The 21,715-nt window shown below is 37.7% G+C and overlaps 1 protein-coding gene across 4 annotated transcripts in view; it reads right to left on the minus strand.

Moving 5' to 3' along the window:
* Positions 1–550: 550 nt before the first annotated feature.
* rfx1a (regulatory factor X, 1a (influences HLA class II expression)) overlaps positions 551–21,715 on the minus strand; it is a 28,388-nt gene continuing 7,223 nt past the window's right edge. Inside the window, exons 4-18 of one of the 4 annotated variants that reach the window (XM_084117926.1) lie at positions 18,851–18,946; positions 16,832–16,929; positions 15,542–15,938; positions 13,010–13,191; positions 12,028–12,147; positions 11,807–11,940; positions 11,584–11,702; positions 11,350–11,459; positions 9,832–9,983; positions 9,490–9,587; positions 8,392–8,541; positions 7,155–7,363; positions 5,905–6,058; positions 5,664–5,709; positions 551–2,062 (exon numbers count right to left, since the gene is read on the minus strand). In XM_084117926.1, the coding sequence (XP_083974052.1) occupies positions 1,902–2,062; positions 5,664–5,709; positions 5,905–6,058; positions 7,155–7,363; positions 8,392–8,541; positions 9,490–9,587; positions 9,832–9,983; positions 11,350–11,459; positions 11,584–11,702; positions 11,807–11,940; positions 12,028–12,147; positions 13,010–13,191; positions 15,542–15,938; positions 16,832–16,929; positions 18,851–18,946 (2,226 nt within the window). In that variant the 3' untranslated portion in view covers positions 551–1,901. Of the gene's footprint in view, positions 2,063–5,663; positions 5,710–5,904; positions 6,059–7,154; positions 7,364–8,391; positions 8,542–9,489; positions 9,588–9,831; positions 9,984–11,349; positions 11,460–11,583; positions 11,703–11,806; positions 11,941–12,027; positions 12,148–13,009; positions 13,210–15,490; positions 15,939–16,831; positions 16,930–18,850; positions 18,947–21,715 lie in introns of all 4 variants that reach the window. The other 3 variants (XM_084117925.1, XM_084117924.1, XM_084117923.1) reach the window with 3 other exon arrangements.

Consider the following 21,715-nt stretch of genomic DNA (forward strand, 5'->3'; position numbering starts at 1 on the left):
ATTCTTTGTCACGTTTGCTTTTTTTTTTTTTTTTGGACAGGATATCACACTTACAAACTGCAGTTAGGTTGTTAGCAAGACACCTACAACAACGTAGATGTGAAACTGCAGGTTTTAAGAGTGCATGAGGAAAAAAAACTACAACTTGATATAACTACATATTTGAAACAATTCACAATTTTAGAAATTATTAATTTATTCATATTTTAAATTAAAAACATCTGGATTCAATTTGATAACGGCAAAGGCACATCCATTCTCATGGTTCAGATTACTCAAAACACTGCCACACTTTTTTGTGTTTGACTTTTTTTTTTTTTAAGCAAGAAATGGAAACAACTTTTAAAAAAAAGTGAAAAGGGAAATTCATTTTGTTATGGCTGTCATACAGAGAAGGTCTACAGAGATTGTGATATGTTTCTTGTGGTTCAGTCAAGAGAATCAGAGAGAAAGAAAAGCTTTATATGCTGGTTTGAGATCAGTCAGCATCTTGTGCGCTGCTCAATACTCCCATCAGATATACAGCAGCAAAAATCATTGTTTACATATGTTGAATGATATGGGATATAGTTTTAATGTACTTTAGGTCTCTCAAATTGATCAATAAATAATCATTAATGTCACAACACAAGAAAAGGATTAAACAAACGAGTCTTGAGAAGGACAGGGCAGAAAGATCTTTTCGCTCTCTACTTCTACATTTCCTAGCTATATGGGCAGTGGTGTCAAGTTTGTTTGAAGAGTTCTAGTAAAATATCTTGACCCGAATCTCAAATACACAGCAAACCATCAAATATGCACTAAACAGTGTTAGACAATGCTGTACACATCAAGATTGTCACCATGTGACCATATTAAAAAAAGTAAAAGGACAGAAACATCTAATGTCTTGTACCAACCTCAAGAGGAAAAAGTGCAACAAAATGTTTTTAAATAAATAAATAAATAAATAAAAGGGGAAAAAAGAAGAGAGCCAAGTCATACTGGGAAAAAAAAACTTCCTCTCGTTTCTGGCAAACTGCTGTCATTTGCAGAGGTATGTATCCTAGCCCTAGAATTATTATTTTTTTTTTTTTAACAGAACCCAGCTGAATCACGTACACCTAGCAGACTCATGGGAAATCGAGTTTTTAAAGAGCTGGGCTATAATATGCTTTAAACATTTAATGACATGGCAGTCACTGAAGGCATCGAGAACTAAAAAAATGGTACCACTGACCAAAACAACTATCAACACTTCTTGAAATCCACGAACGGTCATTCGCACATGCACAAAAACACGCATTCGCGCTAGCCATTAGCCAATAAAACGATAAGGTCCCGGGGTCACTCACCATCACACAAACAACACACGGATAGGCAGAAAGTATACATCAACACACAACACACACACTTACAGTCCATCTTTTCTCCCTACACAACCCTTATAGGTTCAAAAAGCTTGACTGACAGTTTCATTCAAGGTTTCAGTAGCCAATCAGAGTTCAGTCCGTCACGAACGACTCTTGGGATCCAGTTGCAGCAGTTTTCATTTGTGTTCTTGCGTCTTAACAGCTATAGACACAGAATCAGGTTTAGATTCAAGGGCTATTCTTAGTGAGCGATACACCCGGTCTAAGATCTCGATATGATACGTTCATCGATGATCGCGTTCATGTTATGAGCGTGTGTGTCTCTGTGTTTCAGTGAATGCTTGTGTATATGTGCATTTGAGACATCGACGGGCATGGAAATGTACATACGAACATCTGAAATGTTGTGTAAATATGTAAGCTGCAGCATTTATGTTTTTTTAGATGCATGTGTTGGTTTAAGTGCACAAATCAGGGGTGATTATCATGTGGAGTGTGTGCTTGTAGGGGCATGTGTGTGTGTGTGTGTGTGTGTGTGTGTTTAAGTTCTCAGTTATCCATGCTTCCTGTGGTGAACAGCACCCTCTGGTCGGTTCGAGCCAGCTTGGCGGGCGGTTCCAGAGATTCGTCCCCGATAGCGCCCATATCAGACTGCAGAGACAACTCCTGACACTCATCCTCACTGTCTTCTTCCTCCTCCTCTTCCTCTTCTGAGGCACACAGACATACAGAGAATGTCAATTATAAAAATACATGTATTTTATTCAGTACTAAAAATGATTCATAATCTCAATCAATAATTTTAAAAGTACAATAAAACTTTATTACAAATGACTGAAAATAAGAATTACTTATTATTATTGCCTATTATTATAAATACCAATACATTTTTATTATTTTATTTTTATTTTATACATATTTTCAAAACACGTAAAATTCTTAAAAAATATCTGATTTATTATAAATTAATTTTCATTACATTAAATAATTAATTTTAAATACACATACATTTTTTTATTTTAATATAAATTCAATGTATTTTTTATAAGTTTATTTATTTATTTTTAATTCAAAAATCGATAATGTAATTTTAAATGTCAGATGTATTAATTACAAATCACTGTAAATAATAATTCATATAAATACATTTAAAGGCACAATGTGTAAGATTTTTTTAATTAAAATATCCAAAAACCACTATAACAATGTTATATTTTTTTTCCACTTGTGTACTTAAATTATCCCAAATGTTTCCAACAGTTTAAATCCAATGATGTTTAAATTGCATTGATGGCCTGTCAATGACGCCATATCCGCGTAACCCCCGGTTTCCGGTTATACTTCCGTAGAAACCATGGAAACACGTTTATTGACAGAAAACTGATCATTGTTAAATAGCTCAACACAGTTAAGGTGATGATACACGGGGAAACTTTTGAGCAATGAGCAATGTTGCTGGGCAATCCCTGTGTCTCACCCGGTTGCCCGTTGACGGCAACATGCCCAGCAACATTGCTCAAAAAGTTGCCCCGTGTATCATTCATCACCATAAGTCTTGTTTTTGTTGTTGTTCTTGTTGTTGTTTTCTTGATTTACCGCGAGTAACATGTTTTTACCACGTGTTACGTCCTATGTTATTATTTGTCTGGGGTTGTTTCTCCCCCCCCCTTTTCTCTCTTTACTTTCACTCTTAGCAGGATGATGCGGCTACCTGATTGGTTTATCCATCTGTCAATCATCGAGATGCTTGGTGACGATCCGACGCGGCTTCAACAATGAGGGCGCGCCATGTGCCTATAAAGAGCGCACCTGTGTGGGAGGCGGGAGTGATTTGCACGCTAGAGCACGCATGTTTTGCCCTGTACTATTTTAATGTTTGAGAAACACAGTGTTCTTTGAGAACTTGGTAACTAGAGGCTTATTTGGTCTGTCTTTTCTCTGTGAGTATTTTGCCGTTTTTTTTTTTCTGATCTGGTTGTTAAACCTGTTATTAAACGGGGAAGAGAAAAGAACAGGTGAGATATCAAGTGATATACATGTGCCACACTGAGTTGTCAATTGTGTATAGAACACTAGTTTAGTGACATGTGCCATTCTTTGTATTTTTCGGTTTGTAGTAAGAGTAGTTTACTCAGCGTCTATGACGCTGAAGATGGTTTTGGTTTTGGTTTTTGATGAATGTTAATTCATAATATAAATTGTTTTTGTTTATATCTAGTAAGATTGGTTTTGGTTTTGTTTCTTTCTTTGATTTGGCACGGCCTAGTTCTTTTCTCTTTACCTCTTTCTTTTGTGAACCTTTTCCTTGGTTATGATTTGTATATTTGTACAGTTTGTATAGTTGTACATTTATGTAAATAAGTATATTGGGGTATTCTTTTCATCTCGTTTCTCACTGTAATAAATTATCACCTTAACTAAATTAGACTGGTTTGTGTGAGATGTTTTCCAGTACACGTTCAGTGTTTTGATGTTGCACGCCTTCTACTCCCTAGACTCAAAAGGTTTGTAACACCATGCCTCAGAGATAATGCTATCTTTTCATGTGACTAACATAACATTTAATCGTAAAATATGCATAAACAACAAAATGAAAGGAGCGTCAGTGGCCGACTGCAGCATTTAAAGGGTAACTCAACCCCTGGCCAGAGCCTGACTCCACCCACTGGCAATATTTGAAAAATGCTGGAAAAGTGGGCAGAGCCCAGCGGAGATAGAGGGGACGAACAGAGGGCGGGACTGAGCGGGGGGGCGTGCACCTGAGACTCTTTTCAATGGCGCGTGCTCTCTGTACTGTGGGCGCAGATGAGTTGCCATATGAGAACAACTGACATCTCTATTTTTTCATACAGATTACATAAACAGAGAATATTTGTTTTCGTTTTGAATTAGATAATTTAATAGCAGCGACTTAAATGTTTATAAAGATATTGCTTATGCCTGTGTGACTAGTATTCGCTGAGTTTTGTTTAAGTTTAGAGACGTGCTCCAGAAAAAAAGTTCACGGAGGTGCACAGCCAGAAAGCACACCCTGTTTATCTTCTTTATTTTACAAAAGCACAATGTTTTGTTTCGATTGTAAGTGGACACATAAAAAATAGACATTTAACAGTTTATTTTTTTCATATTTCTTAAGTCTGTATGACCTTAAATGACAGAGTATTGTAAGTCTATTTTGCTGCTATGTGAAAAAATCCAGCAAAACGCGCCGGCGCGTTTGTCGACCGCAGAGGGTTAACTTTAGCCTAATAGGAAGGAACATAAATTGTGACTAAAAATATATGCTCACTCACATCAAGACGCCGCTGCAGTGGTGAAGTCCATGCAGGAGGAGCAGCGTTTGGCACTGCATCGCTTTTCAGCGCGAGCTGTTTGGAGAAGCTAAATAACTATATAAATGCTATGCTAACTAGATGCTAATATCCTGATCGTTTTCAATACTCGCAATTCCAACTCCTGACTCGCTACAGTGGTTTTGACGAAACAAGATGCTTTTATACCAGGGGCTGCCAAGGGCGTGGTGAGCTGGTACCTGCTTACAGTGGCTACTTTAGTTAAATTTTCCTATTGGATGTTGTGGTATCCAATAAGAAAATTTAACTAAAGTAGCCACCATTCAACCTGAAGAGGGCAGCACTCAGACGTTTTTACACCATATATTGTAATACCCAAATGTCAAAACATTTACTCGAATCAATGAACAGCACTAATAAAGCCCCAGTCTTACAAATCATTAACTAAAAAAAGTTGTTTTAGGGTTTACCCTTTAAGCATAATAAAAACAGCAGCGTAAAATGTCCCAGGCTCTCGGCCCCACCCTGCTTCATACCACAGTAACGTTAATAAAACTTTTATACATAAGCTCATCCAAGCCTGCCTGAGTCCCATCGGATTGCTTCCCATCGGCTGAGAAGGTGAAGACGACAACTCCCATGATTCCACGCTCATTCACGCCGCCAAGCTACGCCTTTGTTATTGTTTGAATAAGAGGACTTTAACAGCGAAACTTACTGTGCCTTTAAAAATACACTAAATGGTGAGTGGTGCACACTTCCTCAAGTCACTGCCATGATGCAAGGGTGTTGCTATTTGGCTGCTAAGGTGTTCTGAATGTTTTAGTGCATTGCTATGTGGTTACTTGAGTCCTTTGGGAAGCTAATGCGATTTTTTCACTAAACCCGAATTTTGTAAATGAAGGAGAAGTCTGTGATTGAGAATATATCAAGCTTTGGCATAGCAAATCTATCCGTGTGCTTGTTTGTTATTTAAAAGATTATTAAGCGTTTGGTTTTTGTGCGTAAAACTACTAACCTTTATCAGGATCGAGTGGGTTCAGACTTCGGCCAAGACTTGCAAACTTAAAGAGCAAAAGAGAGAATTATGACATTTAAAACACTCCTTTCAATTCACACTCAGTCATTCACAGTTCCCTCAGTCTTATATCCTGTTATGAGTAGCATGACGCAATATTTTTTGTTTCGTATAACTCATCGAAATGAGAAGTGTGTCTGAGATTAATGATTTTTGTTTCTGAGTGCGTGTGTGTTTGTACCTCTCCCATGACCGCAATGGGAGTTTCACCCTTGGCCTGGGCAACTCTGTGCTCGATCAGATAGTACATGTACTCATCATAGAGCAGACGGATTAGGTGAAATGAGCCGAAACTTGCAGCACTGCGGAGAGTCAGGTCTCTGATCACCATCGAGCTAAAGAGAGAACAAAGAAAGAATACAGGAAGTGTGAGAAAGAAGAGAGTTGTTGAGTGGGGAAGACGCATGAGATGAGTAAGAGGGAAACATACTTGAAAGTACAGTTAGTGGCACCAACAATCAGTGCAAACCTAACACGCAATGTGAAAACTGCTCCAAACAGCAAAATTGTGTTGCCTTTAAGCATTTATTGTTTTAGAAAAATCTAAGAGAGCGTTGCATACATCTGTCATGGATACAGAAGTCCCACAATGAATTGCAACAAACTCTGAGAATATTTTCAAGAACTTTTTCAAGAAGACTAACAGAGTTGAAGGAAATTATATATAGATATATTTTATTAAAATATAGGCCTATTTTATTCAAAACTACAAAATAGTGATAAAGAAAAATAGACAGTCTTTCTCAATAATTCATTTAATTTGTTTGATTATATATATATATAATGTATTTTTCTTTTTAATTATAAATGTAAAACTAATTTTAAAAATAACTTTATATTTATATTATATTTATAAAGTTTATTAGTAACTAATAAATTAGTTCAAATTAAGTGTTTTATTATAAATTTAATGTCTTTTTTATATTTGTGCTTTAATTTTAGTTAGTTATTTCATTATATACAGTACTTACGGAGCCCCACACATGACATACGGACAAAAATATACATATCGTGGCCCCAAAATAAGAATTTGTTCCTATTTGTTCATAGCGACACTGTACTAATTTCTGATTTTGAGCTTTCTATTCATCAAAGAATCCTGAAATAAATGTATCACAGTTTCCACAACAGTGATAATAATAAAAAAGCGAATCATAATATTAGAATGATTGGAAGACTGGAGTAATGATGCTGAAAACTCAGTTGTGATTCACACTCAAAATTCTAAATCTTTTGTAATTTTCATTTTACACATGGAAGAAAAAATTTAGCCTTTCCATCACAGGAATCCATTTCAAATAGAAAACAGTTCTCAGTAGGTTTTGGAACAGGATTAATGTGTCACTTCATGTTCTTGTCCAGCCCAGAGAACAAATCCCTCGTGATGAGCACACCCTCGTGTGAATGTTAGTACAACCTTCTGGAGCCCACCTGTAAAAGCTCCACTTCAGCAGGAAGAGTTTAGCTGCTTTTGGAAAGGCAGAGCTGGACTGGTACGGCTTTAAGACCTGCGAGACCACACCATCCAGCCAGGCTGCCCACTGCTCCAGAGAGTTCTGCTGCTGAAGGGTCAGTTTAAAGTCCTGCTCCAGCCGCTGCACCACCCGGTCCTCACACCGGCACACCCAAGAGGCCTGTTCCTACAGGAGGAAGCACATGGGGATTCAAAAACCCGAACTAAATGAAATATCTATTAATGATCCTTCAGAGATCATTCTGATATGCCGATTCACTGCTCAAGAAGCATTTATTATTATTATCAGTGTTGAAAACAGTTGTGCTGCTTCATATTTTTGAGGAAACCATGAAGTATAAAAATAAAATAAAATAAAAATTCTATTCAGCAAGGGCGAATTAAATTGATTAGAAGTGACAGTAAAGACATTTATAATGTTACAAAAAATTATATTTCAAATAAATGCTGTTCTTTTAGCGTATCGGGGTTTCCACAAAAATATTAAGCAGCAAAAACTGTTTTGTTTTTTTTACATTTTGATATTAAGAACCATTTGTCTGTCTGTCTGTCTATCTATCTATCTATCTATCTATCTATCTATCTATCTATCTATCTATCTATCTATTTTTTTTCTTTTTTCTTTTCTTTTTTTTCTAACTATTTGTTTTCTATCCATCCATCCATCCATCCATCCATCCATCTATCAAAAACAGCAAAATAAACTATATATTTACTTTCTGAAGAAAATGTGAGAATGTGAAAATGTCAGCATTTCCCTTTTTGTTATTTCCTAGCCCTAGCGGTTAAAGCTATGACCAAAATGTTACCAAAAATGGTTTTCATTCCACAAGGGTTGATCTACAAACGATCACCATTGTGCTCTTGAGTAAGACACCTTACCCAGCGGTGACCTTATTAATATGTGTACTGAAAGTCATTTTGGATAAAATCATCAGCTAAATGACGGCTGGCATACTCAGCAAAACCACTAATTAAAATCACTTTCAAGGAAACAAACTGTATGTTATGCTAAACACTCAGTTGGGTTTCCGTTTCCCTAATAGCTAGACAGACCACAAACACCCACATGCATACAAAAAGTGAGTGTTCATCTCACATGGTGACAGATGAAAGCTCTAGTTCAGTCCTCATAAATAGTGTCCAGTTTCAAATCTAACTGAAATGTGAGGGGGTTTGTTTAGTCACACACACCTGCACATTGGCAAAGTCCACTCTGTTGAGGTCACTGAGCATCTGGTTGATCTGCGCTGTGTTTTGCAGGACGGCACGAGCTGCCTGGGCCAGGTGATTTAGAGAGGTGTATCTGCGCAGAGTCTGAGCGAAAGCGCTTGCAGACGTCACCTAAAAACAAAGGCCAATTCACAGAGGAAAGATGCAATAAGTAACAGTTTTATTATCTAATGTTTAATTATTTGTTTGTTGGGTATGTATAATTTAAATAGCTAAAATACCACGGTTGTATGTATTTACTAGGGATTTTGTTTTGCTATTAAATATCATTTAAAATTAAAACAGTATAAAGAGAACTCTCTTAATCCAAATGAAATTCATTAGGGAAAGTTTTTAAGTCTTTAAACACTTTCAATTTTAGTAAACTCCCCTAGTTTAAAATTGCATGCGTGACTACTATGTTTCACAAGCACACTGTTTTAAGTTCCTGTTAGACCAAGCGCACTAACTCTTATTAGTCATTCATAAAAACAGATGTTTTATGGTATTGTACTGTACCACTGTACTACTGTAGTGGTTGACCAATGCAGACACTCTGAATGAAAATACAAATTCAATCTCTGACAGTAGATGGCGCTTATGGAACAGCAGAAATATATCGTTTTTTCCAGTTATATCTGTAAACAAGCAGCACTGCGCCTATAAACCCTATTATTAGGTGTTATTTGTTGTAACTTTGATTAACCAATTTTGATGTAGCTTGATACTGAGCCAAGCATCGATGAATTTGAACTTCCCTGACACTGAGGTAGTTAAATAGCTCCATGCTTCTCAGGCATACATCATGCAGGGCTGCTGCACGTGATCATGATCCATAAGCTTTTCAGGTTTTTCCCGCTTTCCCTTCAATCAGTAGCGCTGTTTCATTCTGGCTTTGGCAGTGCATAAAGGCTAATTTTTGTGATATCACCAACAAAATTTAGTTCAAGTTTAATTCAAGCACTTTCAAGGATCTATGTTTGTTTTCACATACTTTCAAGAAGCGTGGGTACCCTTTCAATAAGAGTACCGTTCAAACATTTAACAAACATTTAAGGTCTCTTTTTTTATTTCACTGACCTTGACACGAACCATCTCTTCAGGAATGTTCATCATGGCATTAGTCAACCAGCTCTCGAGACTCTTGGCAAAGTTTCGGATGGCTTGTGTTAAGGCACCTTGGAGAAAGAATTCAGAATTAATTTCAGCAAAATATATGATGTTGTCTGGCAGTGGACGCCCATAATTGGTACCCAACAGCCCTGATATTGACCCACAAGTTAGCAAGATGAAGGTGAATGTGAGTGAAAAGAGGCCCCTGTTGGCAAAATGTGACTTACTTGATAGATCACCACCGGCTCTTGCACATACTGCTGCATATTAAAATGCAAATCTGTAGTGAGAGTACATTGGTCAACTCACTGGGAATAGGTCTCAGAACGTCTGGGATGAGCATCTCCACCAGGCCCTGGTACAGTGTGTTGTCGCAGTCACGACTCCAGCGAAGCACTGGATCATATTTACAGAGCTGCACCAAACATGATTTGGGCAGCCTCTTCTCCGACTCATCATGTCTAATAAAACATCCGAAGAAAAACGGATAGTGTTTAGTGTCTAATTATTCATTAACTCTATGAAGCCTACTTTAACATATTTGATTCAAGAATTTCTAAGACCGTGTCTAAACCAGACGCAAGCGGCGCAACGCAACACTACAACAGAAAATAGAACCCATTAGGCCTTGTGTCCACCAAAGCGTTTTTAGCTAATTGAAAACGCTAGGCGCTCTGCTAAAAATGCCTAGCTGTGGGCGCTTGAGAGCGTTTTGGCAGCGCAGAGGTTTTTTCAGCTGAGACGCTTTGCTTGCTATTATACAGAATCATTTCACAGATAGTTTGTTTCTGTGTTGTTTCTATATAAAAATGTTGATTCATTGTAAAGTATTTGCTCTGGCTCTTGTTTTAAATTATTTTGTTCCGTCATTATGCTTTTTGTCATCTGTTGACGTCGTACAAGCGGAATGTGGCGGTTGGTCGGTGTGGTATTGTCCCGCCCCTCCTGGGTAAAAAGTGACAGTGATGAGCGCTGCTTTTTATCCAAAGTTGAACATTTTTCAACTCTCCTGTAAAAAAAACACAGTGTTCAGCGCTTCAGCATGAAAAAGACGCTCAGCTATGGAAGCTTGTTTACGCCACAGAATAAAATAAATATTATTATTTAAAATAGAATTGTGACTTTTTCCTCAGAATTGCCCGTTTATATCACCCAATTCTGACTTTATATGTCCCAATTGCGTGTTATAAAGTCAGAATTGTGAGATGTAAACACGCAATTCATGCAATTTTTTCTTGCAATTGCTAGTTTATATCTCACAATTCTGAGATAAAAAGTGAGATGTAAACTCGCAATTGTGAGAAAAAAGTCCGAATTGTGAGATAAAAAGTTGCAATTACCTTTTTTTTTTTATTCTATGGCAGAAATAAACTTCCATACTTAGCACCTCGTTACGCTCCTGGCATTTTAAAAACACGGTGCTCCCATTGAAATCAATCGGAAAAATACACCAGTCACGTGAAAAAATGCTTTGGTGGACACACGGCCTTAAAATCAGAGATGCTGTCTATACTAGATGCGGCGTTACGCAAAGCGACACAACAAATTCCAGACATTAAACTGATGCCCCGTTCTATTTTTGACGTACTTCAAGCATTCACGCTACTTCTGACATGAAGAACAAAGGGATTTGCACCGGTCGTTTTGTCACATCCTGTGTAGGCCGCCTCAAGCTGTTGCGACAACTGTCGCGTCCAGTGTAGACACGGAGTAAGGCCTCAACCACCCAAGAGCCACATTAATAAATTCCTCCTGAACTCATGTAACAGTGAAAACCTTGACATGTGTTGGTCTAAAGGAGTTTGTTGTACTGAGAAGTAAACTTACACAGCTAGTGTTGCTGAGTCTCCTGCCTGACTTTCACTGAACCTCCAAAATGTTTTCCAAAGAGTCTCCACCAAAGGGAACTGAAGGTTGACCATTACATCAAGAATGGCCTAAAGAAACACACAACATCAGATAAAAACAGCTTGAAAAGATATTTAGCTCATAAACAGATATTTTTTGCAATGCAGACAGAAAATCAATGGATTCAAACAGAGAAGAAGAGACAAGACTCACTTCGCAGTGTTCTCTGTAGAGCAGCTGAAAGCTCTTGAGATGTTCCAGCTCAATGCCCTCTGGTAAAGCTTTACCCTGCAGGTCAACATCAGGGAATTCGGGGAGAGCTCTGGACGCATCTAAATATCAAGGATTACAGCAACCATATAATGACTTGTTCAAACAAACAGATTCACTAAAACAAATTGAACACAATCAGTCATGTGTATATTAAAAATCTCACCTAGAAACTGCTGGTACTGCTGGACCTGGGTGCTGATGTCCGACAGACCCGAGCTCTGCTGCTGCTGCTGTTGCTGTCCAGAGCCTGAAGACATCCCGTTAGTGATTCCCTCCACCTTCTGTACCGGCTTCAACCTGCAGGGATACAGAATCAGACGTACTGAGAAACACAGGAACCAGAGAGACTGAGAGCATGAAATGACAGAGAGCATGTGTGTCGACCTCTGTTTCTGAGAGAAGGGCTGCTGCCTCATGGCCAGGTGCTGCTGGTCCTCCATCAGTCGGAGCAGAGACGAGTTCGCTTTGATCCGCAGTCCATAGTAGTGATATTTGGAATTCCCTCTGGAACAAACACACCAAAGCTTCAGTGCACCTGCATGACCTGAACCATTGGATCATGGAGGCTTCTAACCACATACGTGTATATATGCATGACTCACAAAAACATACACTACTGCTTAATTAATACACTAAAAACTATGAATATATAATATATATACTATTGTTCAAAAGTTTGGGGTCGGCTAGATTTTTTTATGTTTTTGAAAGAAGTATTTATTTTATTAAAAAAAATACAGTAATATTGTGAAATATTATTACAATTTAAAATAAATGTTCTCTATTTTAATATACTTTAAAATGTAATTTATTCCAGTGATGTTAAAGCTGAATTTTCAGCATCATTACTCCAGTCTTCAGTGTCACATGATCCTTCAGAAATCATTGTAATATGCTGATTTGGTGCTCAAGAATCATTTCTTATTATTAATGTTGAAAACAGTTTTGCTGCTTAATATCTTTGTGGAAAAAGTGATACGTTCTTTTTTCTTTGATGTATAGAAAGTTCAAAAGATCAGAAATATAATTTTTTTTGTAACATTATAAGTGTCTTTACTGTTACTTTTGATTTAATGTGTCCTTGCTGAATAAAAGTATTAATTTCTTTCAAGAAAAGAAAAGAAAACATCTTACTGACCCCAAACTTTTTATTGTAGTGTATGCCACATGAATTTACCGTGAGTTGATGTCTGTGAGCGAATCATTCTTATAAACTGATTCTGATTTGAATATATAGACAATGAAACAATCTAACTTAGACAAAAACTTAGTGATAAACAACTACGTTTCACTTGAATCTGAACAAACTGATTCACTTAAATAAACTGGGCGCTAACAGACAGAGGTCACGTGACCTTTCTCTCACCGTGTGCCGAGACGTCTGGTCCTCAACCCCATGAACACCGAGCGGATGAGTTTTCCAAAGGACGCTGCATTGACAGGTTCCAGCTTTTGCTCCTGACAGTGCAGCAGGTAGTGGCAGTAAAGAGTGGACCGGGGCAAACTCACCCCTTCTGCGGTCTCATAATTATCCAACAACCACTGCACCTGAGGGCCAGAGGACAGCTGCCGGGATAAGACACACACACAGCCATACACACACTCAGACAGAGAGCCCAGGCTAAAGGATGACCTAAGATACACGCAAACGCCTAAATGCAAACATGTGCGTGCGCTTTTGCATGCAGACACCGCTCATGCATATGCACTGTAATTATGCATTCATGCATAGTTTATGTTATATCATTTAAAGTCAACAAAAAACAGCATTCACTAACCCATTTTAGTTCACTTTAAAGCAAAACAAAATATTCAAGTGGAAAACAACGTAGGACAGAACTTGATTTTATTTCTCATGAATTGATTGGATGATAGGAAGCAGTTGTTCTGGATCGGAATGTGTGGAATTTTAATTTCATGTTGACTTTAAATAAACAACAAATGGCATTATTTAGCCATGTCTATACAAATATTCTCATTCTGACAGCTTCATGAAAACATACAGTGCTGTGAATGTCTTTGTCTTAATTTCTGAGTTTGTGCACATTTCTTATAGATTGTGGTAATATATAGCCTGGTGTTAAAATGAAAACAAAGTTTTGGTGTGTCTTTCATTTATCTGGTGTTCAAGGTTTCAGTATGCAAGAGTTGTAGAGTTTAGTAGAGTTGGGTAATAAGTAGCAAAAAAATTTGGTTTGGGAGAAAAATCTTGTACCAAAAGTTGTTTATATGTCTATGTGGTGTTTTTAATATGTTTTAAGGCAAACCATGTGGAAATTCATAAGTCAACATCATTGCTGAGTATTTTCTCCTTAAAACGCCATTGAACCAAAGACAGTCTCAAAAACGCAGTTTGAAATGTAGCCAATCACATCAACGTGCGGGCGGGATTTAGCATATCATGAACTGCTCTCTGAAGCAGGGGAGTCTCAAAAGAAGCCAGGTTATCCCAGTACATTTTTCTGTTGATATGAAAAATCAGGTACATTTAGCAATATAGCGGATTAATTATATATGTGACGGACATTACGATGTTAAGATGAACTATATGCCTTTCTCCACTGAGCTACTATGTTGTTCGAAGCGTTTCTAAGGATACTGATTTTCAGAAAGCAGCTGTCTGACTCTGAGATGGTGAACGGGAACATGGTTTGTGTAACATTAGCGACACATTATTAGCTGTTTGATAACGTAGTAAAAAAAAAGGCTAATCATATCAATTACTTTTATGTGTTCGGCGTTGTAAAGATCGATAACATTGTGCAGCGTTTACTACAGTAAAGTTGACCAAGTGGATCTCTGAGCTGGTGTGATTGAGTGGAGGCGGGGCTAATTAGCATATTCATGGATCCGCGTAGATTAAATGAACATTTTTTCCATTCACTGGAAAAAACTTAAAGATGAGTTTAAAGATGAGTTTTAAGGGTTAAAATTAATGACTACAGGGGGACTTTAAGTGTTTTGTTGAAAGAAGTCTCTTATCCTCATCAAGGCTGCATTTATTTGATCAAAAATACAGTAAAAACAGTAATATTGTGAATTATTATTGCAATTTTAAATAACTGTTGTCTATTTGAATATATTTGAATATATTTTAAGATGTAATTTATTCCTGTGATGGTAAAGCTGAATTTTCAGCATCATTACTCCAGTCTTCAGTGTCACATGATCCTTCAGAAATCATTCTAATATGCTGATTTGCTGCACAAGAAACATTTCTTATCATTATCAACTATGAAAACAGTTGCGCTGCTTAATACATTAGTAAATATGATGACATTCAGGATACAAATATGCAAAAATACAGAAAATCAGACAGGGGGCAAACACTTTTTTCCCCGCACTGTATGCCTCTCGACAACTGTTTCTGCGTGCCGTGGCATACAAGACGAGTATGCAATGAAACATTAAATCAATGGAATGCCTCAATCATTACCTGAAAGAATTTTGTATGTGCAGCAAATTTGGAAGGCTGCTGTATATATGAACATGTTGAACAGGACCACACAAGGCCCTCTGTCTCTCATAGATAATATGAATATGGTCATGACTGAATGTAATGTTTTCTTCGATGAATACGACAGCACAGTGAAAGCCTTAGCAAGCATCAATGATGAGCTACATGTCAACTGGACATGTGTCGTCATAGAAATAGCATTCTGACAAAGGTCAGTCTGATGGCTTTATTTAAATAAAACTGAATTTGGAAGTATCACTGTGCTCTCTGACACGTGGAACTGATCAATGAGATCGCCATGCGTTTAAATTCGTTTGGGTGGCAGAAAGAGGAGGGAATCTGTGAGTGGCGATGAGTGACGATTAAGCCCCGCCCCTGCTGTCGTCATACCTTTTTGTCTGCCGACGGCACGCTATTGTCCTCGCCTTCGTTTATACTCACGGTGGACGGAGAGGCACGGGTGGGGTGCGGATAACCGTGACCGTTTCCGCTGCTGCCGGTGCCGCTGCCGGCCAGCATATAGCCGCCCTGAATCACGTAGCTCCCGCTGCTACCGTTAGCCTCGCCCCCGGAATCTCCAGAACCGTTCGCTGATGTCCCCGTGGCTGCCACTACAGCTGTGACTCCACCTACAGCCGCCGTCGTGGGATTGGCCACGATCTGCCCTGTCCCTGCCACAAACATGGACACCCCAGGGGATCCTGTTGTGACTGAGACGGTGAGAGGGGTGCCGGGGGACGTGGCCTCAGAACCGGAGGCAGGGGTGCTCTCGTAGTACTGTCCAGCAGTGGTCTGGGTATACAGAGGGGTCTCTGTGTAGGGGAAACTGCTGGAACGACTGTGAGAAAATGACAAGGGTCAGGATTCAGAATTTTTATCAAAAAAACTTGGGCTTTTCACACATTGTGAGCATAATTAGGGGCAGTGTGGCCTAATGGTTAGAGAGTTGTAACCCCAAGGTCACGGGTTCGAGTCTCAGTATCAACAGGAAATGTAGGTTGGGGAAGTCAATAAACACACAAAACTGAGGTGCCCCTGAGCAAGGCGCCTAACCACCAATCGCTCCCCGGGCGCCGCAGCAAAAATGGCTGCCCACTGCTCTGGGTGTGTATGTGTTCAATACTCACTGCTGTGTGTGTGCACTTGGTTGGGTGAAATGCCGAGCACAAATTCCGAGTATGGGAAACCACACTTGGCAACACGTCACTTCAAAATGGTCTTGTTCTATTTTTAAAACTGTTAATTTTCAGCTGTATTTTCAGAATCATTACTCCAGTCTTCAGTGTCACATGATCCTTCAGAAATCATTCTAATATGATGATTTGACGCTCCATTTTTGATGAATAGAAATATTTTGTAACATTATAAATGCATCCTTGCTGAATAAAAATATTAATTTTTTTAAAAATGTATATATATTTCATTGACAAACTTTTGAACAGAATAGTACAAAAAAACCCGTAAAATTGGAATGAAATAAAAATTCTCCCTATCTATTCTGTCATTGAATTCCATAGTATGGAAATGTTTGGGTGAACTATCCCTTTAAACCCTGTCCCTGCAAGCTCACATTCATCTTTCTCCACTTTTGAATAAAACGGCCAAAATCCAACAACAGTGACTTTAATGAAGAGTTAACTGAGGAAGCATGTTTAGTGTGAAAAGCCCTGTAGCTGATTCAGCACAGATGCACAATGCTGGGGCCGAGCGATGGTTTCCATGAATACTCACATGGTGCTGGTGGTGTAGTTAGCATCTCCTCCTTCCACATACTGCACCTGGTTAGTATACACATGCTGGACTGGCACCTGTTGGAGCTGCTGCTGTACCTGTGGCACACATACAACAATACACAAATTGAGAAGGTACAATTGACACCATCACAGTTCTGCAATAAACTTGTTTATATATATATATATTTAATGTCTGCAACCACATTCAGTGCACTAATTCAGTGTTTCCCAACCTTTTAGTCTTATGTACCCGTCAAAAAACATCACATCCTCAACAGCAAACTAAAAGCTTTTTTGGAATGTGTTAAAAATAGATCATTTTTTATTTATTTAGATATACTTATATATTTTGTATATCTACACTACACTTCAACCATTGTGGTCAGTACATTTTTAATAGATTTTTCTATTTTATTATTAAAAAGAATACTAATTAAATTGATCAAAAGTGACAGTAAATACATTTATAATGTTACAAAATATTTCTATTACAAATAAACGTTCTACTTATTAAAGAATCCTAAAAAAAAAATCATTGTTTCTACATTGATAATAATAAGAAATGTTTCTTGAGCATCAAATCAGCATATTATATTGATTTCTAAATGTGCCAAAATGTGACACTGAAGACTGGAGTGATGATGCTGAAAGGAATAAGTTACATTTTTAATTATATTTAAAAAAAAAAACTAATTTCAAATTGTTATTTTTGTTTTTGTTATTTTTACTGTATTTATTAGCAAACAAATGCAGCCTTGGTGGGCAAAAACAAACAAACATTAATTTAAAAAACATTAAAAAATATATCATTTACAGACCCCAAACTTTTTTTTATTTATTATTAATTATAATAATTTAAGTTATGTTCTATAGTCTTTACAAAGCAAAATACCCAATGTATCCTGTGAAGTACATGGACCCCTGGTTGGAAATCACTGCGCTAACTGATCTAACACAATCTCTCGCTGATTGACCACAGCTTCACCTACACACTGTTTTAGCTAAAGTCACCTACGCTATGGGCTGAGGACATCTCATAGAGGAAAGACTGCACATCTGGCACAGCAGCAGAGGTGTAGGAGACCCCGTCTGTCTCCCAGCCCACCGACATGACAGGTAGAGAGAAGGTGACGGGCGAATAAGCGACAGGTAGAGATGGGGGGAAACAAGATGAGTAATCCAGCAAACCTCCATTAACAGTTGCGTAAGATAAACTGTCTCCAAACGTGTTAGTGAGTTTCTCTAGTAGTACTACTGCTGGCCTACGCTCCAACCAGTCTTCTATCTCTCTCTTTCTCTTCAATTCACTCTCTCTCTGTGCATCACTTCCTCTCTGTCTGAGAAAAGGGCTCTGAAAGCAACCATTAGAGGGTTAGACGACTGCCTGCTTAGAGAACTTTTCATTAAAGGAATGGTTAAGAAACTTTTTTTTAAGATAAACTATTCCTTTAATGTAAGATGGCATGATTATGAACATTACATGAAATGCACATGAAATGTATTTTATATTGGTCACGGGTTGAACTTGTCTTGACATCATAAGCCATGTTTCCATACACTTATTTTTTGTCAATTTTGGAATACTTGCATAAAAAAGCTGGATGAAAATGCACATAAAAGAACGTATGCTCTCAACTGAGGCGGATGTTTTTTTATCCAATCAGAAGATGCGCATAAACTACAAAGGAAAGACATTTACCGCAAGATAAAATTACAATGTTTTTTGAGTTTCGTCTGCGTACTCTGAGACGCAAAAAAAACCAGCCACATTGCAGTAACTTCCATATTTATTACAGAATTTCTGTGCCAATTTCCCAGGAAGTGATGATTTGGTTCTCTTGAACACATGGGATGGAAACGGTGCTTTATTCGTAAATGTTTTAAATTTTGCGCTTTAAATTCAAATTTGAAGTTAAATTCACTACTTTGGATGGAAACATAGCTAGTGGCATCAAATTGACAGCAAAGCCAGTCTGAACTGACATAATAACACATTTATATAAGAGAGACAGCTTACCTCCTGTGTCAGGTGCACGGATTGTAGGCTGGTGACATTCAGCTGGGGGCTCGGCTCGGTTTTCGTTGTCTGAGATGTGGCTTGAACTACTGACCTCTGTTAAACGATTGCAGGGGAAATGAAAAACATTAGCTCGCTGAACAAGCAACTGTAAGAATGACAAACCACAGTCTAATTGTTCAAAACTGGGCCAAGGTTTACAGCTCTAATGCTTGTTCTCATTAAAAAGCTTTACTTCTGAAAAAAAAAGAAAAAAAAGAATAGTGCTTGTGTTTTAAACTTGTGTTTAAAATGAGATAAAGACTCCAGTCATATTAGTGGCCTAATTAAAGCCGATTTATTTGGGGCAGAGATGTTGAGATCACATGTTAACCTGAATACTAATCACATTACCCCTGTTATAAGAATCTTCTCTCTAGGGAATAAATCACTACTAACTGTGAAAAGGGTATTTCTATATTGATATTGGTAACCATAAATTTACTATAATGTTTTAGCTTCATCCACGATGCTAGGTGTCAAAGACCACTGTTGTGCAATATAGCGGTACACAAATACAATATTACTAAATAAACCTTTAAATATGTTTTGGGAACACTACTGTTCAAAAATATTTTCGGTTGGTACATTTTTTAAAATGTTTTTTCTATTTGAATACATTTTAAAATGTAATTTATTTCTGTGACGACAATTTTCAGCATCATTCCTATAGTCTTCAGTGTCACATGATCCTTCAGAAATCATTCTAATATGCTGATTTGATGCTCAAGCAACATTACTCATTATTGTCCATGTTGAAAACAGTGGTGCTGCTTAATATTTCAGCAGGCTTTCGGGGTAACCCTAGTTATGGCCCTGCTACCAATCATGAACCTTTGAACAGTGGTGTACACAAATTGAGTAGTAGTGTAAACTACAAAATAAATTTGTAGTGCAACTTAGGTAAAAAAAAAATATATATATATATATATATATATAAATAGCATATTAATTTTATATAGTTTATAAAAAAACAATGGAAGCCTATGTTGTGATTAACCAGTGAAGAATAACAAATTTTAAGAATCTATTTCAAATATGCTTCCGTACATAACATGAATGATTCTGCTAAGCAAAGTTGCAATTCCTGTTTCTCACCTTTTGTCTTTAATGGCTCTTGGAGCCCCAGCTCCAGACGTTGAATAGTTAGGCTGATTGGATTAGCATATATGCGTTTGAATAGTTATGCTGATTGGGTCTGTTTCTCTTGAGCAAGCCAGATAACCTGCCTAACCAGTTTTCATCCCTACATTTGCATGCTTTGTTTGGATTTGGCTCCACCTTTTTCAGTCCCTCCCTTATAAATGTATAAAAAACTATACTGTATAGAACTAGATTAGACTGTTGGAAGAACTGCAGCAACGCAACGCAAAGTTCTCAATAAAGAATAATGTTTGAACGCGATCCCGACGTCTCCTGGTCTTGCTTCGATGAAGGAATAAAGTTTCCAACAATTTGGTGCCGTGACCCGGATGGAGAAAGTCAACAAAGAACTTCAAGCTCAAAGATCTGAATCTTGAAACTTCAAGCACAAAGAATCTCAAAGACTGAACTTTTCCAGACGGAATCTTTCTCTACAAACAAAAGATTTGGTGAGTTTCACTCCATTCAAAGAACCGTTGCAAACCAGTACAAATTTGTTTTTCCTCTGCGCCGTTCAGAGAAGAAGTTAGCAAACAGCTGTAGAGTTTGGTTAACTAAGTTATCCTCTAAAAGTTTGCTTAAAGTTTGAAGATATCCTCTGCCAGGCAGGGAAGATTAGCATTACATGTTAATATTGTTTTATCCTCTTGCTAGAGAAGGTTTATCCTCTGTAAAGTTAGTGAAGATTTATCCTCTGCTTTATCAGGGACGGTTAGCAGCATGTGCTAATATTTTGTATCCTTTGCTTTAGGCAGAGAAGGATTAGCTTTACGTGCTAGTTATTTCTGTTTATCCTCTGTTCTTGTCGGCATGGAAGTTAAGTGTGAAGTGTTGGTAAATTGGAAAGTTTACAAGTGTACCCTCTGTTGAACAGATAAGTTTTTAGTGTTTTTGATTGTGTGGTAACAAAGAAACTCACAAAATGGTTAGAAGGAATGCTAGACTAATCACCACAACTGAAAAAGGTGGACTAGCTACACCTTTATAGACAGACAGTGAGTTCAAGTCATTGTTAGCACAGCACATGGACTCCATAGTGACTGAGTCAGTCAGATTGAATGTGACAAAGAAATTTGGCATTCACCCAGAAAAAGTATGGTCTATTGAAGAAAGCAAGAAGGTGTTAGGTGCATGTATCAGGAAGAACAATGTGAAAGGCATTATCTGCTGCCACAGAGAATTTGGTTTAGCACTAGCTACACAACAGTCTCAGCGTAACTCAAAGCTAGAGAAACAGAACAAAGAGCTGCGTGCTAAAGTAAGTTTAACATGTTTAAAATGGGCTTTATTTTCTTAGAGCAGTGGTTTCCTCTGTGGTCACTTGCAATGAACGTTAGTGTTGTTCAGGGTTTAGAAAACCACAGAATCCCTCAATCGTCATGTCTCATTCGTTCGAGGTCTGCAGCCTTTTTATAAGAACTTTTTATACAAAACTCAAAAAAACCTCAAACAACAAGCTGTGCTGAATTTTTTTCCATCTGTGGACTGACTGAGGCCCAGGTGTTTAGAAATCCTCTTCCAGCTTTCCAAGCTTCAACAACACTTCTTCTGATCTGATAATCTAACTTAATTAGACCATATTCAGCGAAACATTTGGCATAAAAGAAAACCACAGTTCTGTATGTGTGCATATTATATATATATATGGTCAAAACTACCCGAATTATAATGCATTCTTTTGAA

This window comes from Abramis brama (assembly GCF_963993115.1).
Source record: "Abramis brama genome assembly, chromosome: 1".
Taxonomy (NCBI): domain Eukaryota; kingdom Metazoa; phylum Chordata; class Actinopteri; order Cypriniformes; family Leuciscidae; genus Abramis; species Abramis brama.